Source organism: Sus scrofa, chromosome 3 (assembly GCF_000003025.6).
Source record: "Sus scrofa isolate TJ Tabasco breed Duroc chromosome 3, Sscrofa11.1, whole genome shotgun sequence".
In the NCBI taxonomy this organism is placed as follows: Eukaryota; Metazoa; Chordata; class Mammalia; order Artiodactyla; family Suidae; genus Sus; species Sus scrofa.
The window spans coordinates 15,426,355-15,451,000 of NC_010445.4; the positions used below are offsets into that span (position 1 = coordinate 15,426,355).

General features: G+C 49.8%; 1 protein-coding gene across 1 annotated transcript in view; it reads left to right on the plus strand.

Annotated features, from left to right (window-relative positions):
- Positions 1 to 24,271, plus strand: part of GALNT17 (polypeptide N-acetylgalactosaminyltransferase 17) — a 424,276-nt gene extending 400,005 nt beyond the window's left edge. The window contains 2 exon segments of the mRNA XM_021086349.1: positions 21,491 to 21,658; positions 22,728 to 24,271. Of these exon segments, the coding sequence (XP_020942008.1) occupies positions 21,491 to 21,658; positions 22,728 to 22,856 (297 nt within the window). The 3' untranslated portion in view covers positions 22,857 to 24,271.

Below are 24,646 nucleotides of genomic sequence, written 5' to 3' on the forward strand. Positions count from 1 at the left end.
CTGTGAGCAAAGCAGACTAGGACCAGGCTCTCCAGCCAGACCCAGGCATTTTAAATTCAAATCCAGTCCATTTAGGTCCAGATAATTTCCTGAGCCCTACCATCACCGACAATTGGCTGGAAGCGCCTGTGGGGAGCAGAAGAGTGACCAGGAAGCCTAGACCTGCTTCTTTCCATCGAGGAACAGAGCTTTAGCATTGAAGGCAACTCGGGCTAAAGAATCCAGTGGGTGTCTTCATCCATTCTTGCTCACTGGACAGATGGGTCTTGGACCCCGACTGCAGACCCCAGTCGCGATTGTGAATGGCAGTGGAGAAGCTATGCTCCCTGCTCTCAAGTGGTCTGCACTTAAGGGAAAAGGCCAGGAAACCGGCATCATGGAAAATGTGCAAAGAGGGAGCTCCCATCGTAGCTCAGTGGGAGGGAACCCAACTAGTATCCATGACGATTCAGGTTCAATTTCTGGCCTCGCTCAGTGGGTTAAGGATCCAACATTGCTGTGGCTGTGGTGTAGGCCGGCAGCTGGAGCTCCGACTAGACCCCTGGCCTGGGAACCTCCAGATGCTGCAGATGCAGCCCTAAAAAGCAAAAGGAAGGAAGGGAGGGAGGGAGGGAAGAAAGAGAGGGAGGGAGGAAGGAAGGAAGGAAGAAAACGAGGAAGGAACAAGCTAGCCTGCAGTGCTGAGTGGCAGAACGTGGCCCAGGTTGGGCAAGAGGGGAGGACATGCTGAGAGATGAGGCGGAAGCGAGGTGGAGAGGCCCACCTCCAAGGGCCTGAGGAGGCCATGCTCCAAGGCACTCGTTCTCAGTCTTCGGCGTGCCGCAGCACCATCTAGAAGGCTTATGGAAGCACTGGCTACTGCGCTCCATCCCCAGAGTTTCTGAGTCGGGGCTGGTGGGAGGGTGGGCTGAGACACTGCATTTCTATCAAGTTCCTGGGTGATACGATGATGCTGGCCTGGAGCATTTGGCACTTGACCCTGAGGGCACTGGGGAGCCTTTGAAGGTTCACCTGCCAGTGGGGGAGGGGTAATGATATATTCGGATGAAGCACAGCCAGTTCTGAAAGAGTTCAGAGAGGGGTGGACTCCATGCAGACATCCTGGCCTTTGGCTTCTACTGACTCCCAAGTTCTTCCCTCCAGTCTTGGAGGGGTAAGGTACCCCTAAAGTCTTGGTGGCTGGGGAAGTGGAGGCCTGCAGGGGACAGTCAGGTCAGCCATTTAAGAGGCTACGTTTTGCAAGAGGCCAGAAGACAAGCTGGTGATCCACCCCCATTAGCCGGGAGAGGAGATGGGGACACAGTGGTCCCGGGCCAGGAGGGCAGCAGGAGTCTGGACACTGAGCCCTGGGGATGTCCACTTCCGGGCCACTGTGCCAAACCTGACCATCATTTGGGGAAATGCCAGAAGCAGTTTTTAGAACCCTGAACTCCCAGCCTCCGTGTCCCATCTTCTGAAAAGGTCACATTTGCGCAGAGTATTTATCCACTACGATGTAACCAACCCACAGTGTCACACGTAGATATTTGCATAATCAACACCCAGCCTGTGAAGCCAACATCGATGAATGAGGAAGGGAATAATGATGTCTAATAAATACATAACCATCCCCCAGGGATCTCAGGGCTTCCTCATAGGGCTCTATGCAGTGGCTTTTTACTTGGGTATTTCAGAGGGGAGTTTTCTAAGCGACTCAGGACTGTCTTGGCTGAACCCTGAGGACTAGCACATTGAGGCGGCCGTGTCTGCCTTCTGTAGCTCTGTGGCCACTTCCTCCCAGAGCCCCCTGCCCTCCCTGTGGGCCCTGGATGCTCAGAGCCCCGTCTGACAGATCCAAGCAGTCTGGGGCGGACCCCTGAGGACTTGACCTTCCTCAACCTCTGTCCAGAGCCTTAAGTCCCAGTCCCCTCCCTCCAGGTCCCAGCGGGTCACCTGCTAAACGGATCCAGCTGGAATGCCCAGGTAGCCCACCTCCCAGACAACACGGTTGAACTATAAGGAGAGTCCGAGCCCTGCAAACGGCCACCTGCCCATTCCCTGCCCAGACAGGAGGTTCACCAAGCACCAAGTTCACCTCTCCTGCTGGGAGCTTGGCTGCTTTCACAGCCCAGTACTGGGGCCTCTGTCTGCAGAAATCTAGAATTCACCTTTCACCCGTTCCACCCGCATGCAGAGCTTCTCCAGAACGAATGCTCCAGCCGTAGAGTTGGTGAAGGAATGGCAAACCAAATCATGCTGTTCCTTGCTCCCCGCCAGCTCTGGGGTGACGACCTCTAAGTGTGGACCGTGTTTGTTTTCCATGAGCTGATTTTTTTGAAAGCAAATCTGATCTTGTTTCCTGTTCCACCGCATGTTCTGAATTAGAGCGTGCCCTTGGTACTGCCGTCCAGCTGCCAGGCCGCCCTCCCCACACTCGTCAGTGCTGCCTCCCCTCCTTCCCAAACCCACTCCCTCGAGGTTCAGGGTGTTTCCCTATCAGTCATGTGCCTTGGCATCTTTTTAAGCCACTTCGTAGAGTGCTATGGGAAAAAAAAAAAAAAAAAAAAAAAAAAAAACCTGTAACAAGGCAACTCCCACAAGAAGGACTTGGTGTTCCACAGACATTGTTAGCTTAATTAATGGACTCTGGGTTGTAATTTATTATCAAACAGCAATTAAACAGAGATAAAATAGGCACTGAGGAGGGTAATTTCCTGTCTTGCAACATGTGTTTGTCAACAAGATGGAAATAGCTCGGAACCACTCAGGCACCAGCTAGTGTTCAGCCTTGCTCTAGTTGGGTTACTAATTTACATTAGACAACCATCCATTTCTTTTCTGAGTCAATGTTTTATCTAAAAATGGATGTTGGCGTTCCCGTTGTGGCTCAGTGGCAATGCACCCAACTAATATCCACGAGGATGCAGGTTCCATCGCTGGCCTTGCTCAGTGGGTTAAGGATGCAACGTTGCCATGAGCTGTGTCCAGATCACAGACACAGTTTGGATCTGGTGTGGCTGTGGCTGTGGCGTAGGCCTGCAGCTGCAGCTCTGATTAGATCCCTAGCCTGGGAACTTCCATATGTTACACCTGCAGCCCTAAAAAGCAAAATTAATTGATTAATTAATTAATTAAAATGAATGTTGAAGACGTGGTAGCAACCTTTGGTGTTAGCTTGAACCCATTCAGAGCCGGGGGGGGCGGGGGCCCTGTCTCAGGAGGCCCAGAGCTCCCCCAGCCCTCTCTTAGATTTTTGCCGTCCTGGCCCCAGTCCAAGTGGGTCCCTTCTCTGGAGCCACCAAGGTCTCCCTACAGAGATAAGGGATTGTCCTCCTCCTCCAGCCCCTTCCTGCTCTCTCTCCCAGCCCGCCTGGTCAATGCTGTCCACCTTCCCTGTTCTGATTTTCCCTGAGAACTAAGGTCAAGAAGAGAGAACAGGATGGCTTGTGCTGAGCCTGGGGGCAGCCTTCTTTCATTCCCTCTGCGTGGCTCTGAGGCTGCGCTTAAGTCCCTGGAGCCGAGCTGCTGCCTGGGGTCCCAAAGGAACAGCTTCATGGGACAGTGCTTGGACCCGGACTGTGGCTGGGTTGAGGCAAGGAACAGAATGCTGAGGGTAAATGCATTTCTGGTTTGGGAAATTTTTAATTCTATCAGGTCAGTAGGGACACTGCCACCACCAGCTGCCTTTGAACATTGGGATTCAGGTCATACCTGGCCACTTTTGTAACCATCCCATGACTCCTGGTCTTGCATGCTGAGCTGTACCATCTGGAGCGTTCATGGAGGAGGGGGTGCATCCTTGAGCCCCCGAATGTCCTCTACCTCCCAGCAAGGCATAGAAGGAAGGCTTGGAGCAAGCGAAGAGGCAGTGCTAGGCAAGTATAATGTCAGAGCAGAGGTCTGGGGGGGACATACAGCAGGTTCAGGGGACATCAGCACAGTGGCTGAGGCATGTGGTCCAGAGTGATCAATAGAGACAGGGTCCTGAGAGCCCAGGATGGAGGGTCAGCCTGCCCACCCAGCATCCTCAGGTGCAGCCCAGGGGACTTCAAGCCACCAGGAACTTGCCACAAATGCTGATTCCTTGAGTCTAACCCCAGACCTACTAGGGTGGGGCCTGCATACTAGTAGGCATCTCCAAAGACATTGTTTTCTCAGTCCGCACAATGTCTTGAGCATCAGTTATGGGCAGGACAATGTGTTAGATTTAAAGGTACTGATCATGCGTTCCTGTTTGCCCAAGGCAGGCTTAGGTTACGTCTAGTATCCCAACCTAATTTTTTTTTAATTTATAATTCTATTTTAGTTTTTATATAATTTGATTTTCACTTGTAAGGTTAATTTCACTCTTTTTAATGTAGCTTTGCAACTTTTGACAAACACATACGGTCAAGTAACCCCATCACAACCAAGAATGGTCCTGCCACCCCCCAACAGTCCCCTGAACCCCATTCTGGTCCATCCCTCCCTCTGCCCCCAAGTGCTTTTGTGCACATCCAAGCTGAGGACCAGCTTAACCAGGAGTGTTCATGAGAACCACCTACACAGCCCTGCCGATTCAGATGCGGGCTCCTCCCAAGCTGAGAATCTCAGCTCCCAGCAGCCATGCCATGAACAGGGCATGCAGGACCAGCAAGGGTTCTGGGGGTAGTGGCCCTGGGGACTTCAAGGAACACTCCTTGAAAGAGCTGCTGGCTGTAATGGGACCTTCTTAAGACAAGGTGTGTGCCTTGGAAAGGAACTGAGAGGCATCAGGCTCTGTGCCAAGGAACTTTCTGGCTCACCGGGTTCCAGGGAGGGTATCACAGATTTGTCCTTCTGTCAGTACGTTTAGTCTTCCTCTCCTCTCTTTTCTGAGATGCCCCCATTCCTCCACTCAGTTAATTCATCACCAGGGTGACAGATGAGAATCCTTTCATCCCATAATTAAATGTAATCTGATCTTGGGCTTATTCTTTGATGGCTTCATCGTTTAAGCGATGCATCATTCAAACACCTTGTCACGATGATGCATGTTACCAGTAAGGTGCCGGTGCCCCCCGGAGTGACAGGGCTCAGCGTGTGGGAGGCACGTGGCAAACGCAGAAGTTAATGACCTCCAGCAGCCTCTTGGCTCCCGCGTTAAGTCTCGGGAGTGCTGGGGCTCCACGTTGGCGCTGGCACCCAAGAATGAGGTCTCTGCCCTCGAAAACAGGCCAGCGATTCTGGGCACTGCCATCCTCATTCCGTTAGAAGCAACCCTGGTAATTCTTTGATTCCTGGAAACCACCACCAGGTCCAAGCAGGGGAGCCTTATTAGAGCTGGTGGGAAAACAGGGTTGGAGAAGCAAGGACGGGTACTTTGTATGTGGGGGGAAACGATACACACGAAAGAGCGAGAACGGAACACATAGGCAGTGCCCGGGCTCTTTACCATCTGAAGTGGGACACCACGGAGGTTGTGTGCTGCGACATTTCTAGTGCCCACCTCTTATGCAATATTTCAAAAAACGCTCCCTCTGCATTCCACTGAGACACGTATAAATCCGTTATGGCTCATTGCAGGTTCTCTTTTTTTGTTGTTGTTGTTCCCCTGCCTCATCTTCCCTCAAAATATTCAGAACATTTCTGGTTTTATGATTTCGGGGCTGTTCGGTCCTGCCTCCCGGGCCGTGTGTCCATACAGCCCATGCAGGAGTCCCTCTCATCCACCCTCTTTGCACAATAACCCTCTTAGAAGGGTTATTGCTTTTTCCTCCCTGAGACCTTCCGGAGCGTCTTTCTCTGCCATTGCTTTGCTCCCCTTGTCTGGTTCCTTCTCTCTGCTTATCCCTGAAAAGTAGATCTCACAGACCACAGACAGGCAACAGGAATGCTCGGTGTCCCTCCATGGCATACGCCACTAAATGCCGTGGGGGACTCCAGGTTAGGGAGGAATTCCTGTACTTTTTCTTTCTTCCCAGCATGGGTTGATGAGCTGTTCTTTCCAGAGAAATCAGTTACAATCCTATACTGTTTTCCAGTGGAGGTTTTTGGTGAAAAGTTTTACATTTCAGAGTTCCCGTTGCGGCTCAGCAGGTTGAAGGACCTGATGTTGTCTCTGTGAGAACGCGGGTTCAATCCCTGGCCTCGCCCCATGGGTTAAGGATCTGGACTTGTTGCAAGCTATCATGTAGGTTGCAAATTTCCTCTCGGATCTGGTGTTGCCGTGGCTGTGGCATAGGACTGCAGCTGCAGCTCCAATTCAACCCCTAGCCTCGGAATTTCCGTCTGCCTCAGGTGCAGCCATAAAAAAAAAAAAAAAAAAAAAATTGTTGGGCGTATCCTTGCAAGTTTAGTTGATTTTTCTCCAGACACAAAAAGTGATTGGCATGTTTTGTGTTAATGTTTCTTGGAATAAGGAACTCAGACAAACAAGAGGATGGTGGCCACATTATCAACTGAACCATCCTACCTTCCCCAGAGCTATTAAATTCAAAGCAAGTCGCTGCTTAATCTTTTTCGTTTACTGAAGATGCAACGGCATTACAGAGAATTTGAGAAAAACAAATTTAAATCGTCTATAATCCTACCATCCTAAAATAACCTTTATTATTTCTGAGGCTCACTTTCAGCCTTTTTTTTTTCTCCCTAAAGAAATATGTTGATTTCTCGTGTTGTTTTCATACCACGGAATTAATAGAGAAACAACATTTTGTTTGTTTTGTTTGACTGGGAGGTTGGGATTAGCACAGGCAAACTATTATATGTAGGAGGGATAAACAAAACGTCTTGCTGTAGGAGCCTTGTGGCTCAGCAGATACAAATCTGACTAGCATCCATGAGGACACAGGTTCGATCCCTGGCCTCGCTCAGTGGGTTAAGGATCTGGCGTTGCCGGGAGCTGTGGTGTTGGTCACAGACGCGGCTCGTATCTGACATTGCTGTGGCTGTGGTGTAGGCCAGCAGTTGTAGCTCTGACTCAACCCCTAGCCTGGGAACCTCCATATGCCGCAGATGTGGCCCTAAAAAGACAAAAAAAAAAAAAAATGTCCTACTGGAGAGTGCAGGGAACTATATTCAATATCCTGTGATAAACCATGATGGAAAAACATATGAAAAAGAATGTATATCATATATATATGTGTATCTGAGTCACTTAGCTGTACAGCAGAAATTAGCATTGTAAATCAACTCTACTTCAATACATTTTTTAAAGAAAAGAAACAGCATCGCCGCTTCTAAAAGGACAACAAGGGGGAGGGTGAAATCACCTGGTACAAAGGTATTTGTGATCTGAGCCCCGTGCAGTGCAGCAAAGCAAGTGCAAAATGTTCGAAAAGCCTCGTCTGCTGACCCTTTAGTTCAGAGAGCTTTGTCTTCTCTTTGAAGCAGCGTGTCTGTTAAACGATTATTTTCAAAGATGTTGCTCGTTGGAAAAGGCGGAGGTCTCTGAGCCTCGCCCATCAGAATGAAGGGTGGATTCTAAGGAGTTTAAGGCTCGAGGAGTTGAGGCCATTGGCACAGGACAGCAGGGTCTCTGGAGTCTGGGTTTCCACTGGACAAGGCCAACGGAAGACCAATGCGGTGGCAGAATGTTCTAGACTGTGCTCATTGTACCAGCTGCCTGGCTCAGGAGCTAGGGGTCGTATAGAGTGCCAAGATGAGCACCTTGCTAGAAGTCTACCCACACGGGACTGCCGAGGGCGCTGTGGATGCGGTGAGCTTGGCTCTGGAATGGCAGGGGTGGAGGCTCTTGTCAGGTTGCCCTGTGATGTGGTGGTGCCCTACCAGCCCCCTCGCTGGGAGGGCATGGGGGCTCCTCGTGGCTTCCTCTGCAGCTTCAGTGGCTGAGTGTCACAGGTGACGGGCCCTGCTTTCCAGGGACTCCTAGCAACCATCTTGATGACTTGATTCTGCTCCCAAAAGACTGTTCACGTCTGTGAACTTCCGGCAGGGCCTGAGTCTGTGGCCCCTCCATGGAGACATAAATGTCAATCAGTCAGATGCGGAAGGAAGATCCCAAGAGGACCTGCAGGAAGGTATGGGATGTACCTTCTCATCCGCTCCGTCTCAGCAGCCCCCACGTAAATAGTGGGCCAGGAACAGGCAAGGAGATGCCAACTTGGTGAACATATGGACGCAGAAAGGACCACCGTAGCACTCCGGGTACTTTGTCTTGGGGGCTCCATCAGGGTGAGACTCCTGATACTGATCCACTGCCAAGGTGAGCCAGGGGCTAGCCAGGGCCATGCATGGCTGCTGAAGGTCTTCGGTCCCTGCATCTTAGCGAGACTAGAGATGACACTGCACATATCCTGCACCAAACTAATTCTTCCCCAGCGATGCTAAGAGGTATTACCCTTCCGTGTTCTCTTGTGCCCCACGGGGGTTCCACATCACACCCCATGGCTCCCCTCTTCCACAAATTTCAATAGTATTACAAAAGTCTCTCTATAAGGAGTTCCTGTAGTGGTGAAGCAGAAACAAATCCCACTAGGAACCATGAGGATGCGGGTTCGATTCCCTGGCCTCGCTCAGTGGGTTAAGGATCTGGTGTTGCCATGAGCTGTGATGTAGGTTGCAGACACGGCTTGGATCTTGTGTTGCTGTGGCTGTGGTGTAGGCCGGCAGCTGTAGCTCCGATTCGACCTTTAGCCTGGGAACCTCCATATGCCATGAGTGCCGCCCTAAAAACAAAAACGAAAACAAACAAACAAAAAAAATCTATAAGAGAAACGTCTGTGAGGAATCAGGGCAGAAAGCCCCTTTCTACTAAATTCATGCATAATGGGGGAAATTCAAAGTAAAATAAGGCTGGGGTTCCATCTCTCACCCATCATATTCTCAAGAACATTTTCAATGCGACAACATATTCTGTAGTCAAGGTTCTGGAGAAATAGCCCATCTCATAGGTTGCTGGGAGAAATGCAAAGCAATGCCGCCTTTCAAGTGCTACCCAACAAAGCTCACGCTTACTTTTCCACTGACTTTTTGTCCCAGCCATCCTACTTCCAGAAATCTACTCTGAAGAGACAGCTCCAGCAACATGAAAACCCATGTATATATCATAGCATTGTTTGCAGTTGCAAAATGTGAGAAACGACCTTGATACCTAGTCGTGAGAGACTCATTGAACACCCTGTGGCAGGTCCACATGGTGGAGTAGTATGCAGCTGTGACAAATGACAAGGGCAGTCTCTATGAAGTGATGCAGGGTAGTTTTAAAACATTGGTGAGGGCAAAAGGCAAAGTAGAAAAGAATATGCTTAGTATGCTAACCTCCATCTAAGACATGCTAATAAGAAAAGAAAACCCTGTATCTGCCCATCTGTGCAAAAGGAATGCAAAAAAAGGATCTGCTGGAAATTCATGAGATAGGTTATCTGTAAGGGAGTGGGTGAAAATGGGATGGAAAAGGTGTGGGGATGGGAGCAGGATGGAAGGGATGAAGAGAGACTAACTTCTCTCTGTGTCCCTTTATCCACAATTTTGACTCTTAGAACTACTGGGATACTTCCATTGGCCAAAAAAAGAAAATAAATTCAGCTTGGCAGAGTTCCCTTCATGGCTCAGCAGAAACGAATCTGACTGGCATCCATGACGATGCAGGTTCGATTCCTGACCTCACTCAGTGGGTTAAAGATCCAGTGTTGCTGTGGTGTAGGTCACCGATGCGGCTCAGATCCTGCGTTGCTGTGGCTGTGGCGTAGGCTGGCAGCTACAGCTCCAACTGGACCCCTAGCCTGGGAACCTCCATATGCCACAGGTGCGGCCCTAAAAAAAAAAAAATCAACTTGGATGTGGGCATGAGAACCCAAAATAGAATGCCAATGGCAAAAAAAAGTGAACCTAATGATAATATACAGGAGTGACAATATCTGCACAGAAGAATGGGGAAGAACAGCTCTAATCTAAGTGACTATGGAAGTGTTTAGACAATTTTGACTTGATACTGAGGTCAAAGGAAAAAGAGCTATTGCAGATACTGTACTCCAGTAAGTAAGCTTATTTGCTGCAGGGGTCCAAGCTAACAGTTCTGAAACTACTGTGTGGGGGGGGGGGGGGGTAGGATTAAACAAAGTAAGGACATAAAATAGGGCTCATGAGAACCAGGTTTCTCACTGATGGAGAGAGGGTACCAACAAGGAAAGGGGTGGTTAGACTGAATCCTGGAACGCCAGCTTGGGATGTACAGGATGAAGGTGAATTCATTTTGTTATATATGCACATACATACATATCCAGAGCATAGATACTTACAGAGAGAGAGAGAGAGATGTAGAAATAAATTTGTGAAAATCCAGAAATAAACATCAGTGTGGGAGTTCCCACAGTGGTGCAGCAGGATCAACAGTGTCTCTGGAGCACTGGCATGCAGGTTCAATCCCCAGCCTGGCACAGTGGATTAAGGATCCGGCACTTGCTGCAGCTATAGCGTAGGTCACAGCTGCAGCTCAGATCTGATCCCTGGCCCGGGAACTCCATATGCCATGGGGCACCAAAAAAGAAAAAAGGAAAAAAGTCAGTGAGTGCACGCGTTAGTATGCATACATATATTTCTCAGCTCTGAGAGGGTCTAGAAGCAATTAAACCCCGGTAACAATGAAGGCATCTAGTGTCCAGATTTGGGGTGATTCCAGCAGGAAAACATTATGATGTCAGAATAAAAGGAAATTCTTTTTTTTTAAAAAAAAATAAAAGGTAGTTTGTCCAAAGAGCACCAGAGCCACCCAGAAGGAATTCTTAATGGCCAAAGCTGAAATTATTTGAGCAACAAAATAAATAATGATACTATTGGATAGCCATCCATATAATAAATTTTAAAAATCCGCAAGTCTGTATTGATATAAATAAATGATGAGACAGAGACAGCTCTTCCTTTCAGTAGAGTCCACTTAATAAACGTTAGAGGAATGTGGAAAGAAAAATCACCATGGCAATCATGACAGTAATAACTTAATAAAAAAATGATTGTTATTCCTTACCTGGACACAAATCAACCAGTACTGGATGCTCAATAAATAGTTACTGCTGTTCTGTCAACACGAGGTAGAACCTCTATTGTGTCATGTGCATAATACCATCACTGTAGTATATATTTTATTGCGTATAAATAAAAGTGTGTTACGTTAAAAACTTTTAGAAAAAAAAGGAAGACATTTGCATAGTTGCAAAGCATCTCCCTTTGTAAAAGGAGAATAGTAATGTTACAGTTGAGAAGCCCGGAAGACCCCACCTGAACCAAGGTTAATGTCACCGGTAATTGGACCCTTAAAGCCCCAGATCTGATGCACAACATCACCTCTGGTTTTCTTGCTCCAAGATGTATAACCTTAATCTCAGTCATGAGATGACATCCAACAAACTCAAATTGAGAGACACTCTACAAAATAGCTGCCCGGTACTTTTCAGAAATGTCAAAGTCATTACAAAAATAAATGACGAGAAAAGACTAAAGATGATCATGTTAGTGAACCAGTAATTATTATTAATCAGATATTTTTGTAAGTTTATGGCCGCGCCTGTGGCGTATGGAAGTTCCCAGGCCAGGAATCGAATCTGAGCTGCAGCTGTGAACTATGCCACAGCTATGGCAGTGCTGGCGCCTTTAACCCACTGCACCAGGCTGGGCATCGGACCTAATCCTCAACAGCAACCAAATCCACTGCAGTAAGATTCTTAACCCACTGCGCCATAGCCGGAACTCTCTGTTAGATTTTGTATACAAATCAAATTTTGTATATATGAGGTCCCCCTAAGCCTCCAAAAAAGAAAGAAGAAAACCAGTGTTTTCACCAAAACAGCAACAAACAAACAAGGAGCGATGGAGAAGCTGCTCCAAATCAAAGGAGACCAAGAGGCATGACCACGAAATGCCATGTGGAGCCAGGATTGGATCCCGAAGAGGAAACCGACGTGGTTGGAAGACTGGCGCCATTGCCCTGGGCTGCGTGGACTAGTTAACAGGATTGTAGCGATGCTAATTCCCTGGCTTTGCTAATCACAATTATGGAAGATGTCACCTTTAGGATAAGCTGGGTGTCCAGCACACAGGACCTCTCTGTACTATTTATGCAAGTTTTTTTGGTAAAGCCAAAATTATTTAGACTTTAAAAAAAAATTTTTTTAACTGTTCAGGAGGTCAAGTTGGCTGGAGTGGATGGATGCAGGGCGAGGGAAGGGATAGAGAGGTGAAGGTGACGGTCAGGTCCCTTGGACCAGTAGAGAGTGGTGCTGTGTGCCGAGCTTGGGCTCCCAGGGTGCCGAGTCCTGTTTGGGGTTGTGTGAGCTTGGAGGAGGTGGGCTTTGGGAATTGCAGGAGTGCTATCACCAGGCAGCCGAACGTTCCAGCTTGGTTCTGAGGGCAGAGCTGCAGAGGCCGATAGGGCTCCCGCTGTGTCCTGAGAAGAACAGAGCAGGGGTCCTAAGACAGACCCTAGTGCAGCCTCCTGTTTAGTGGGTGATGGAGCCAGAGCAGTGGACACCAGAAAGGCAGGCATCACACCCCCAAGGAATGCTAGAGCCAAACGCTGCTGCTGCCCAGAGGGCCAGTAGCCAAACCACCCTGCATGTTTGATGCAGTGACAGAACAACCATGGCTGAGAGGAAGCCAGACTGGATTGAGTGCAGGGGAGGAAGGGAAGCAAGGAAGTGGAGACATGATGGATAGAACTTTCCAGAAGCTTGACTTCAAAGGAAGGCGAGAAGACAGGTGAGGTGGCAGTGAGGGTCCAGAACTTGAGAACATATTTAAAAGGCAGAAGAAAGAATTCCCATTGTGGTGCAGGCGAAATGAATCCGACCTGGAACCATGAGGTTGCAGGTTCGATCCCTGGCCTCTCTCAGTGGGTTGAGGATCTGGTGTTGCCGTGAGCTATGGTGTAGGTCGCAGACTTGGCTCAGATCCCACGTGGCTGGGGCTATGGTGTAGGCCGGCAGCTGTAGCTCCTATTCAACCCCTAGCCTGGGAACCTCCATATGCCACAGGTGTGACCCTAAAAAAAAAGATTTTAAAAAAAAGGCAGAATAAGGGGAGTGGAAGACTAAACAAAAAGTTTCTGAAACACTCATGGAAAACCTAGAGGGCAGTGAGGATTAAAGCTCAGAAAGCAGATGTTCTTTTGTCTGAATTTGAGTAAAACTACTGAATGAGTAGTTTCCCTTGGGTCACGTTATGGGATATTGGAACAGAACTGTCGGCTTTTTTTTTTTTTTTTTTTTTTTTTTTGTCTTTTTGCTATTTCTTGGGCCGCTCCCGCGGCATGTGGAGGTTCCCAGGCTAGGGGTGAATCGGAGCTGTAGCCTCTGGTCTACGCCAGAGCCACAGCAACGCTGGATCCGAGCTACGTCTGCAACTTACACCACAGCTCACGGCAACACCAGATCCTTAACCATTGAGCGAGGGCAGAGTCCGAACCCACAACCTCATGGTTCCTAGTCGGATTCGTTAACCACTGCGCCACGATGAGAACTCCGGCTTTTTTTTTTTTTCTTAAAAGGAATTCATAAATTCACCTCAACAGAGACATGGAAATTAGCTGACTCGCCAGCCCAGGTTTATCCCACCAACACCTAGAATCTCTGGTACACCTGGTGTAGCTTCCAGTGTTGAAGCTCCAAAGTCCAGGGAAGGGTGTTCTTCCAGGGAATTCCAGGGAAGTATTCTCTGTGGATAAAGAAGCCTTGGCACGTAGTAGGCGATCTCCAAACACTGAATGTTGAATGAAGGGCACACAAATGGCATATTAGCCCCTAGGGCGGGGGAAGGGCCGAATGCTTTGGCTAAGCGGTGTGGTGGCCCTGGGTGAGCCCAAAGTGACTTCAGACGGACAAGCAGCAGGATACCCTGATGGGCTCTGCTGGAAGGGCAGAGAGATGGGCAGCTCAAGGAACTAGTGTGCCGGTGGGAGTTTTGTCTTCTAGAATGGAGAGGGAAAAGTCTAGTCTCTTCAGTGGAAAGGAAAAAGGGGGAAGTGGTCTCACTTTTATAGGGTCACAGGTTAAAGAACACCTAGTCAGTGAATAAATGAACATCCCCAGAACCAGGCCTGGAGTCTAATGGGTGTTCAGGGATGATGGCAGCCTGGTCCTGAAGCTCCAGGGCAGGTTCCGTATCAGAGCATCTTCTCACCTGCTCTCACACCTGAACATCATAACCAGCCTTGTCATCCCTCTGCTAAGGCTCTGAATTCCAGGGCGGTCCAGGCGGATCTCGACTGGGTTCTAAAGTCAGTGGTTTGCCTGGATTCATTAGGGGACGTGCCAGGAGCAGAAAACAAGCCAAGCCCTTCTTCCTCCCCTCTGCATAGGCAGGAAGGAGGGGCAGAGTCCAAGATGAGAGGCCCTGAGTGCTAAGCTCTAGGGAGCATCTGTGGAACACAGGGCCAGCTTTGGGGATGCTGAGTAGCAAGAGTCCTGTTCAAGACCCAACGCTTCCAGGAATCTGGCCCATTCCAGGCAAGGAATTCCCTGGGAAGTTGGACCGGGCTTCCTGTTCACCATCCCCTCTCCCACTTGGCTCCTCCCACCCTCATCCTGAGGCTCCCCACCCTCAGGGCCTCTCCCAGAGGCCCCCAGCTCTCTCCACAAAGCTGGGTGGTCCCGACCCTGCCATCCCCCCACCTCCGGGGCCCTGCCCTGATCTATCCACTCCTGGCCTCGTCTGCAGGAAAATCAAGCCAAGGTTTTGTGGCACAAACGTGTCTGCCCATTCGTGCTAAGCAGCAAGTGCATTTTCTGGAAAGATAGGGCTTTAATCCAGCATGATGAATCACACAAGTGGAGGGAAGCAGATTGTGGAGGTGAGGCCTGGGGACTGTTCCTGCTCCCAGGAGCTGGTTGTCTCTGCAGGAAACATACCTCGTTCTAGAGCACGCCTTCTGAGCTCCTGGATACATCTTTAAATCAGTTTTATTGGAGTATTGAGGTCGGCACGATAAACTGCAGCTGTTTAAAGTGGACAGTCTGATGAGTTCTGGCAGAGGTTCACAGCGGTGGAACTTCCTTCTCAATCAAAATACAGGTTTTGGAGTTCCCTCTTGGCATGGTGGGTTAAGGATCTGGTGTCACTGCTGTGGCTCAGGTTTAATCCCCAGCTAAGGAACTTCCGCATGCTATGGGCATGGCCTAAAATAAAATAAAGTAAAATAAATAAATAAAAATACAGAAATTTCCATTCCTGCTCCCGCCCACCACCACCGCCACCAAAGATCTCTCCTGCCTCTTTTTTCCACCCCCACTCCCACGCTGCCATCATGGATCCACTTTGAGATACAGTGGCTGACTTTTCTGTATTCATTTTGAGGTCTGGCACACTCTGGGCAGTGATGGAGAAAGTCTATTTGTTTTTAGAAATATGCACATGTACATGTAATCAGCAGAAACCACTCTTGTGGCTTCAACCACACAACAAACAAATTCACCCCAAGCAGTTTTAAATCGATGGAACCCATCCCTCTGTCTCCTGGATAGACGCTGGGTAAACTTCATTTTTTTCATTGAGCAGTGGTTTTTCTACCCTGACTAAGCCAGCTTGATTTTAAAGTGATGAGTAAGACTCTTAATAGGAAAGCAATTGCAAGCCATGTTTTTATTGACAATCTGATAGATTTTGCCATGTTCCAGAGTCATTCCACCATTATTTGGCTAGTTTTTGTGTATATGGCTGTAACCTGCATATTTTAGTTTTCCCTCAAGGCTGTTAAATGTGGGTTAATGGTTTTATATGCTTCTTAGATCATTTCCAATAGAAAATTCTTTTTTCTCCTCAATGAGAATTGATTGTACATGAGCTCAGAGGTTTCTTTTCCTAATGCGTGTGGGTTGTGGATAATGACATTTATTTCTCCTCTTGGGCTCCACAGCCAAATCTAGAATAATCCCATTCAATGCAAAAGACTTTTATAGAACATTTGCTTTGTGGGAGATACTTTTCTTGGTTCTTATGCCGTAGAAAAATGGGTAGGATCTGCAGTACTAAAACAGAAACAACACCCAAAATCTGTAACAAGGAAAGACGTTAATAGAATACACAAGTGTGTGAGTTGAAATAGCTCACATGTGGAACCAGGGAAGAAGAGGTAGGGGTGGGATGGGGCTATATTTTTTTGATTGTTTTGTTTTGTTATACATTTTTAATTAAAGTGTAGTTTAATTATTGATTTACAGTGTTGTGCCAATTTCTGCTGTACAGCAAAGTGACCCTGTGAGATGCGCGCACATGCGCACACACACGCGCACACACACACACACCGCACACACACACACTCTTCTTATATTATCTTCCATCATGATCTGTCCCAAGAGACTGGATACAGTTCCCTGTGCTCTACAGCAGGACCTCATTGCTTATCCATTCTAAATGTAATGGTTTGCACCTACAGACCCCAAACTCCCAGTCCATCCCCTCCTACCCCCTCCCCCTTGGCAACCACAAGTCTGTTCTCTATGTGAGACCATTTCTGTTCTGTAGGTAGGATCCTTCGTGCCATATTTTAGAGTCCACATATAAGTGTTATCATGTGGTTTCTGTCTTTCTCTTTCTGACTGACTTCATGTAGTATGAGCATCTCTAGTTGCATCCCTGTCGCCGGAAATGCCATTATTTTGTCCTTTTATGACTGAGGAGTATTCCATTGTGTATGTATACCACATCTTCTGAATCCATTCATCTGTAATGGACATTTAGGTTGTTTCCATGTCTTGGCTAATGTGAATAATGCTGCAGTGAACATAGGGGTGCATGGGTCTTTTGAATTATAGTTTTGTCTGGCTATGTATCCGGGAGTGGGATTGCTGGATCACCTGGTAGTTCTGTATTTAGTTTTCTGGGGAACCTCCATACTGTTTGCCATAGTGGTTGTACCAGTTTACGTTCAGGATGGAGCTGTTTTATACAGGGAAGGCTTGTGGCTCTTTCTGAAAGATCTCAAGTCATTTGTCAGACTAAGCCAGAAACCAAGAGTTGAGACCAAAAAGGTGAGTGGCCAGTAGTAGAAGCTCATGGCAGAAAGTTTATTGTAAATCTGTGGACCGTGGGCGCCATTGACTGCTGAAGCAGGGAGTGTTAGGATTTGAACCTGCAGGATTGGCAGGAACAGATGGAAACTGGGAAGAGCTGGACAGAAAAACTACCTCAGCCCTTCCAGTCCCAGAAGAGCCTTAGCTGATGCATTAGGAGGAAATATATGAGAAGTTGGCCCTTCTTAGCAGTACTTCTGAACCTGTAGATTCAACCAACACAGAATTGTGTAGCACATATGTGTTGAAAAAATCCACATGGAAGTGGACCTGGGTAGTGCAGACCTATTATTTGCGAGTCAGCTGTATCCTTCAGAGAACTTGCATGAATATTCATAGCAGCATAATTTACCATAGCCCTAAAGTGGAAACAACCCACACACCCATTACCTGGTGAATGGATACGCAGAATGGTCCAGAGGAAATGGGACCCCTCCATGCCTTGAATGGCACCAGAGAATCTGGATCCATGTTGTTCCGAAGACCTAAGAGGTGATGACTGGGGGCTGGGCGCCTGAGGGAAGACATTGACGGCTGGAGAGCATTGCATTGAGGTCTAGGAGAGTCGAAACCAAAACGTTCTAGAAGAAGGCTGGTGACTGACATTTCCAGGCACGGAAACAGCTGATGCAGAGCTCTGGAGGTGGGAAAGCCAGTTGGATGTGCCGAGGATGGGGAGCAGAGGTCCTTACAGACAGAGAGCACTCGGGTATGGGGGCGGGGGGGGCTCCCGATCCAGAACCGGGGCAAAATGGGGGACCTGGTGGACATCAGGTCCCAGCACCCTCCAGCCTCCTGTCCTGACAGGGAGAAGTGGGTGTGAGATCTGTCACCCTAACTTTAGCCCCCTCATCCGTTCAGACTACAGCACCCTTCCCCTGACCTTGACCCCTCGACCAGACCAAGCTGACCTCCCTGTCGGGGTTTCTGGTGTGAAGAACCACCTTCTCCCAGCACGGAAATCCCATGAGACCCTCCTCGCTTGCCCTGCCCACCTGGTTGGGGGCTGGTGTGTGGCCTTCGCAGGTCCTGAAATTCTGGGTCTCGTGGTTTTCACGCCCTGAAAGACCTCCGAAAGGAGAGCTTCTAACTCCCAGTGGCACTTAGCTTCGCTCTTTAAACATCTGGGTCACAGATAGGCTTGGTTAATTAATGTTCTTAGCGCTTCGCATTTGCCTGCTGGATAATAGATTGATTCATAATTTCAATAAGCAGCTGTGTATATCTTTCCCCTGAACATAAAGGCAGCTTGCTGTCATTCATCACTTTGCATTTGGTGAATTTAAATATATTCAGAGAGACATTGTTGAAGGAGGGGTGGGGAGGGCTTCTGATTTTCTTACCATTTTGCCTCCAACAATTACTCTGATTTGAAACTAATTTGGGTTTAAAGCACATGTTAACCGCATCTCTCTCAAGGGCGTTTCATAAACTCCTTGTCACTTGTTTCTGCGGGGACCAGGCAGGCTCCCTTTTGGGATCAGAGCAGAGGGTTTCTGAGTAGCTCTCCCCAGGAGAGAGAGAGCCCCTGGGGAAAATCTTCTCCCCAGAGAAGAGACACGTGAGTCCCTGAGCAGAGCTACCTTTCTGCTCCATTCCTGGCCCAAAATGCCCAGGCTCTCAGGAGGCCAGCATCATGTGAGAGGTGGTCCTTCCACTGCTCAGCTGCAGGGCCAGGGCTGCCAACCACTGGCTCTCTGGGGACCCCAAGAATAGAAGCCAGGACCTGGCCAGGTGACCAGATATCTTCATACTTGTTTCCTCTTCTTTAAAATGGGAAGGAGGAATGCACCTCTCTCACAGGTAATTATTAAAATTACATTATTTAAGGAGTTCCTGTTGTGGCTTAGTGGGTTCAGAACCTGACATAGTCTCTGTGAGGATGCCAGTTCGATCCCTAACCTCACTCAGTGGGTTAAGGATCCAGTGTTGCCGTGAGCTGTGGTGTAGGTCCATAGACACAGCTCGGATCCTACATTGCTGTGGCTGTGGTGTAGGCTGGTTTTCCCAAGGTTTTAAACAACATGGGCAGGCAGGAGAGACCAAGCCACCAAGCTAGTATGAACTGACAACCAGTTGTGAGAAGGGCTGGCAGGCAACATCAACTGTGTATCAGCCAGCTATTGCTGCATAACAACTAGCTCAGACCTTACTGGCATCAAAGAATATGCATTTATTTATTATTGCTTTTAAGTCTGTAGGTCACTTGGATGTTATGTGATGTGATGTGATCTGGACCAGGCTCAGATGATTTTGATTGGATTTATTCATGCATCTTCCGTCAGCTAGCAAGTTGGCTGAGGGCTGCCTGATCTACGATGGCCTCACCCACCTGTCTGGTGGTTAACCAGCTGGCTGGTAGAACCACATGCCCATTATCCTCTAGCAGGCCATCCTGGGCTTGCTGCCAGGGTGGCAGTTGGGGTCCAAGTGGGTGGAAATAGGCAAGGCATGTATCAGGAACAGGCACATTCTTCTTTCTGCTACATTCTCTTAGCCAGAGCAAGTTACAAGGGGATTCAAAATTCAAGGGATGAGGAAGCAGACACCACTTCCTGATGGAAACTCCTGCAAAGTCATTTCGCCCAGGGGTGTGGAAGGAAGAGGGGAGGATATGGCCATTCTGGAAAACTCCCACGAGCTCCTAGCCTTTGTTACCGTAACATGGAGCAGAGAGCAAGTACCAGGACTGGGTTGCACCTTTAAGATGTTTCTGCCTTTTCATCCTTAGAAATAATATTGCCACAAATACCCTGTACATAAACTTTTTTTCTTACAGTTTTATTGAGATGTAATTGACATACAGCTCTGACTTAAGGTATATCATGAAATGATGATCACAGGAAGCTTAGTGAAGATCCATCATCTCATATGGATAAAAAGTTAAAGAGCTAGAAAAAGAACATTTTTGTCTTGTGATGAGAACACAGGATTTATTCTCTCATGTTTGTAAATAACATACAGCAGGGTTAATTATATTTAGCAGGATGTGCATTGCATCTTGCTCCTTATCTGTCTTATAACTGGAAGTGATTGCCTTCCTCCAATTTCCCCTCCTCCCTGCTCCCCTTCGTAAACTTTTTTATCAAGAAATCAGGAGTTCCGGGAGTTCCCGTCGTGGCGCAGTGGTTAACGAATCCGACTAGGAACCATGAGGTTGTGGGTTCGATCCCTGCCCTTGCTCAGTGGATTAAGGATCTGGCATTGCCGTGAGCTGTGATGCAGGTTGCAGATTCGGCTCGGAGCCCGAGTTGCTGTGGCTCTGGCGTAGGCCAGCGGCTATGGCTCCGATTCAACCCCTAGCCTGGGAACCTACATATACTGCCGGAGCGGCCCTAAAAAAGGCAAAAAAATAAAATAAAATAAAGAGGAGTTCCCATCGTGGTGCAGTGGTTAACGAATCTGACTAGGAACCATGAGGTTGCGGGTTTGATCCCTGGCCTCGCTCAGTGGGTTAACAATCCGGCATTGCCGTGAGCCGTGGAGTAGGTTGAAGACGCGGCTTGGATCCCTCATTGCTGTGGCTCTGGCATAGGCTGGCAACTACAGCTCCGATTAGACCCCCAGCCTGAGAACCTCCATATGCCGCTGGAGCAGCCCAAGAAATGGCAAAAAGACAAAAAAATAAAATAAAAATAAAGAAATCAAGAAATCACAGTTCTAATGATTTTCTTGGGATATATCTTTAAAAGTAGATTTTGGCGGTCAAATGAGAAAAGAATTTTAAAAGCACAACATTTATATTTTGAAATTTCTTTTCAAAAGGTTGTTGTAATGTATCCTTCTTCCAGCCCACCTTAGGCTCACCTTGACAAAATACAAATAATCTATTTTATTTTATTTTATTTTATTTTTTAGGGCTGCACCTGCGGCATATGGAAGTTCCCTGGCTAGGGATCACATCAGAACTGCAGCTGCCACCCTACCCCACAGCCACGCAATGCAGCAACACATCTGTGACCTACACCACAGCTCACAGCCCTGCTGGATCCTTAACCCACTGAGCGAGGCCAGGGATCAAACCTGCATCCTCATGGATATTAGGCTCTTTTCCACTGAGCTGCAACGGGAACTCCAAATAATCTCTTTTTAAATGTGATATCTCTTTTGATTTTTTAGTTTATTTTAATACCTAGGAGGATGGATGTTTGTTCAGTGTGGCCCAGCCAGCTGGAAGCAGAGCCAAGCTCTAGAAATCAGGTCCTGCTCTTTCACTTATCCCTCCTTCCCACATTGTCGAGCAGAGGGCCAGACTCCTGACGTGCTGACAGAGGACATGCTTAGAAGGAAGTCAGGGCGTGGCTCAGGGGAATCTGAATCCAGGTTTAACAAGCTGGAAGGCTTCCTGGGTGGGGCACCCCTGTGACTTGGGTGTATGTGTGTGTGTGCAGGGGTGTGGGGGGAGAGGCCTGAGAAGGTGGCCAGGACTGCAGCGCGGACAGTCGTGGGTGACACCTGCAGACCTGAGTCCTGTTTCCTCTCGTGGTCTCACCTCTCCCTCCCTCGCCCCGGCCGCTCTGCTCTCTCTCCAGCTGGCCCGCTACACCAAGGAGGGCTTCCTGCATCTGGGGGCCCTGGGGACCACCACGCTCCTCCCGGACACCCGCTGCCTGGTGGACAACTCCAAGAGTCGGCTGCCCCAGCTTCTGGACTGCGACAAGGTCAAGAGCAGCCTGTACAAGCGCTGGAACTTCATCCAGGTGAGTGCTCCACGGACAGGCCCGGAGCAGGTGGGGATGCTGTGGGCTCCCCCAGGGAGGGGACTCGGTGAAGGGCAACCCGAGGTCTCCCAGCTCAGGGCCATGCAGGGGGACCCAAATCGTGTTGGGGGAGGGGGGCATGGCGGGAGACAGCCTTTGGGGTCCCTGTGGCAGGGCTAGAGGGCTGGGCTCCGATGCTCTGGAGAGGGAGTGCGGGGTGATTTCTCTGGCATCTTCAGAGTGCCTATGGGATTGCGAAAGTCAGATTGAGAATATCCCAGGCAAGTCCCCATCCTGACACTGTCCCCCACCGATGCCTGTCACCCGTTCAGCCACTCAGACTTGGTGAAGCTTATTCTCTGACTTTAGGGTTTCCAGAGAAGGTCCAGTGAACCCTCCCTCTGAGCAAAGAATTTTGGTGGATTGGTCTCCTAGAGAGGCCATGGGCCAGCACTGTGATGGTTAAACCTTTCTCTCCTCCTCGTCTCTGTCTCTCTCCTCTCCTGTCTGTCTGTCTGTCTGTCTGTCTGTCTGTCTCTCTCTCTCTCTATCTCGCCCTCTGTGTCTGTCTCTCTGTTTCTCTCTCATTCTCCCTCCCTCTGTCTCTCTCTGTCTCTCTGTCCATCTCTGTTTCTCTCTCTGTCTCTGTCTGCCTCTCTGCCTGTCTCTCTCTGTCTCTCTCCATCTCCCTCTCTTTGTCTCTCCATCACTGTTCCTGCCTCTGAATCTCTCTGTCTCTCTCCATCTCTCTCTGTCCATCTCTGTCTCTGTCTCTGCATCTCTGTCTCCCTCTCCCTTTCTGTCTCTGTCTCTCCATCTCTCTCCCTCTCTGCCCATCTCTTTCTCTCTATGTCTCCATCTCTCTGTCCATCTCTGTCTGTCTCTCTGTCTCTGTTCCTGTCTCTGACTCTCTCTGTTTCTCTGTCTGTCTCTCTGTCTCTGTTCCTGTCTCTGACTCTCTCTGTCTGTCTCCCTCCCTGTCCATCTCTCTCTGTCTCTGTCTGTCTCCCCATCTCTCTCATCTCTGTCTCTCCATCTCTGTCCCCCCCCTCACCCCTCGTGATCCCAGAATGGCGCCATCATGAACAAGGGCACAGGGCGCTGCCTGGAGGTGGAGAACCGCGGCCTGGCTGGCATCGACCTCATCCTGCGCAGCTGCACGGGACAGAGGTGGACGATTAAGAACTCCATCAAGTAGTGGGAGGAGCTGGGCCCTGGAACCTGGCCCTGGGACAGGGTCTGTGTCCTCTGGACCAGCCAAGCTGGGAGAGACAGCAAGGAGCCAGCAGCTGCTCGAGGGGCCTTCTGGGGCTTCTCCAGGGCAAGTGGGGGGCCCCAGAGGGAGCCTCTGCGTCCCCATCAGGCATCCAGCTCCCAGGAGGCTTGTGCGCCCTGGCCAAGCCCCGACCCTTCTCTGGAAGCCCAGGAGCAGCCGCGTCTTCTGCAGCCCGGATGTGGACCTGGTACAAGGTACGACACGTCACATCTCCTCCAGGTCGCCTTCCCACCTACCATCAGGACTGGAACTGGCAGGGCCCCTCCTCTTTCTCATCTTTTGCAGCAGCAGCAGCTTCTGAATCCCCCCGCCCAGCCCTCAACTAAGTTGAGGGGGCGCTCGGCCACATCCTAGCTCCCCCTCCTCCAAGGAGGCGGCGAGGCCCCGAGACTTAGTTTCCCCCGAGGTTGCTTCTGCCTGGATGCCCGTTCCCAGCCCAAGATCGCTGCCCCCAAACCTTGCCAGCAGGTGACCTTGGACGTTGCTGGATTCCCGCCCCCAAGATGAGCTGGAAAGAGCGGACACTTCACCTGGGTGCTGGGGTCCCGTGTGCCTGGCCCAGCTCTTCTGCCGTGTCGTCAGGAGAGAGGTAGCGAGTGCGCAGGGCCTTCTCAGCTGTGAGGGGCCTCCCAGGATGGAGCCAGGCCACGCAGCTCTGCCGGCCTAGGGACCCGGCAGCCCGGACTCACAGTGGCTGCTGCAGTGGCGGGGTAGCAAGCGGCTTCCACCTGGAGTTTAAAGGCTGATGTCAGCACGGCCCTGGGGGACACTCATCTCGAGTCACCCCGTGCTGCACCAGCTGACAGGGGAGAAGGCAGTCGAGTGTCTCTGAAGAGTAATAATTGGTTCCAGTTGCCCTCTGGTTAGGGTGCCCTTCGAAATCAGAATTAATATATGGGTGCGCGTGCATGGGTATGAGGTTGTGTGCCTGGCGGGGCGCGGGTGCGGCTGCCTGTGTGTGCATGGCGTGTGTGTCTGGGCGTGTGCATCTGAGTGCATGGTAGAGCAGGTGTAGAGGCGTGGCCTTGGGCTGGCCACTGTATTGCCTCGCGACCTGGACCGGGCTCCCAAGAAGCTTGGGGGAGGGGGTGGGCTTGGCCGTGGTCGTCGGCCAGGAGGACGTGGCTGGGCCTTGCCCTGTGTGGTGCCCCACGTGGGAGGCGCTCCCTTCTGCGGCTTCCCACCTCTCTCGTGCTGTCCAGCCAAGCCCTGCCCAGAGCCAACCCCCCCACCCCGGACCTGCCCAGTTTGGGGTTCACCGTGTCTCATTTGGTGGCATCTTCCTGGTGATATCTCCCCACTTGTGAAATAAATACACGTGAGCAGTTCCCAGCTCAGCCTCGTTCGCTTTTTGATTCTTGCAGAGCCAGGGACGGAGGCAGTTCCTGGGATGCGGCAGAGGGGTTCCGGTTTATTAAAGGCAAAGAGCTTTCGCCTCGGGAGGCTGGGACACGGCCAGGCTGCCCTTGTCCTTGCCTCCCCCAAAAGCAGGACCAAATTTGACATCTGGCACCTGTGTGCTAACCCCCATAATGACCCCAGATTAGGGGGGTCAGGTGGATGCAGAAAGCTGTGAGGGAGATGAGGGTTGTGGGAGACCCAGCCGAGCGCCTTGATCAACCCCTTCCTGCTGCCACGTCTGTGTCCATCTCTCCTACCAGGGAGCCTGTGGTGGAAGCATCTGCCCCTTCTGATCATGGAAAAGTGAAATC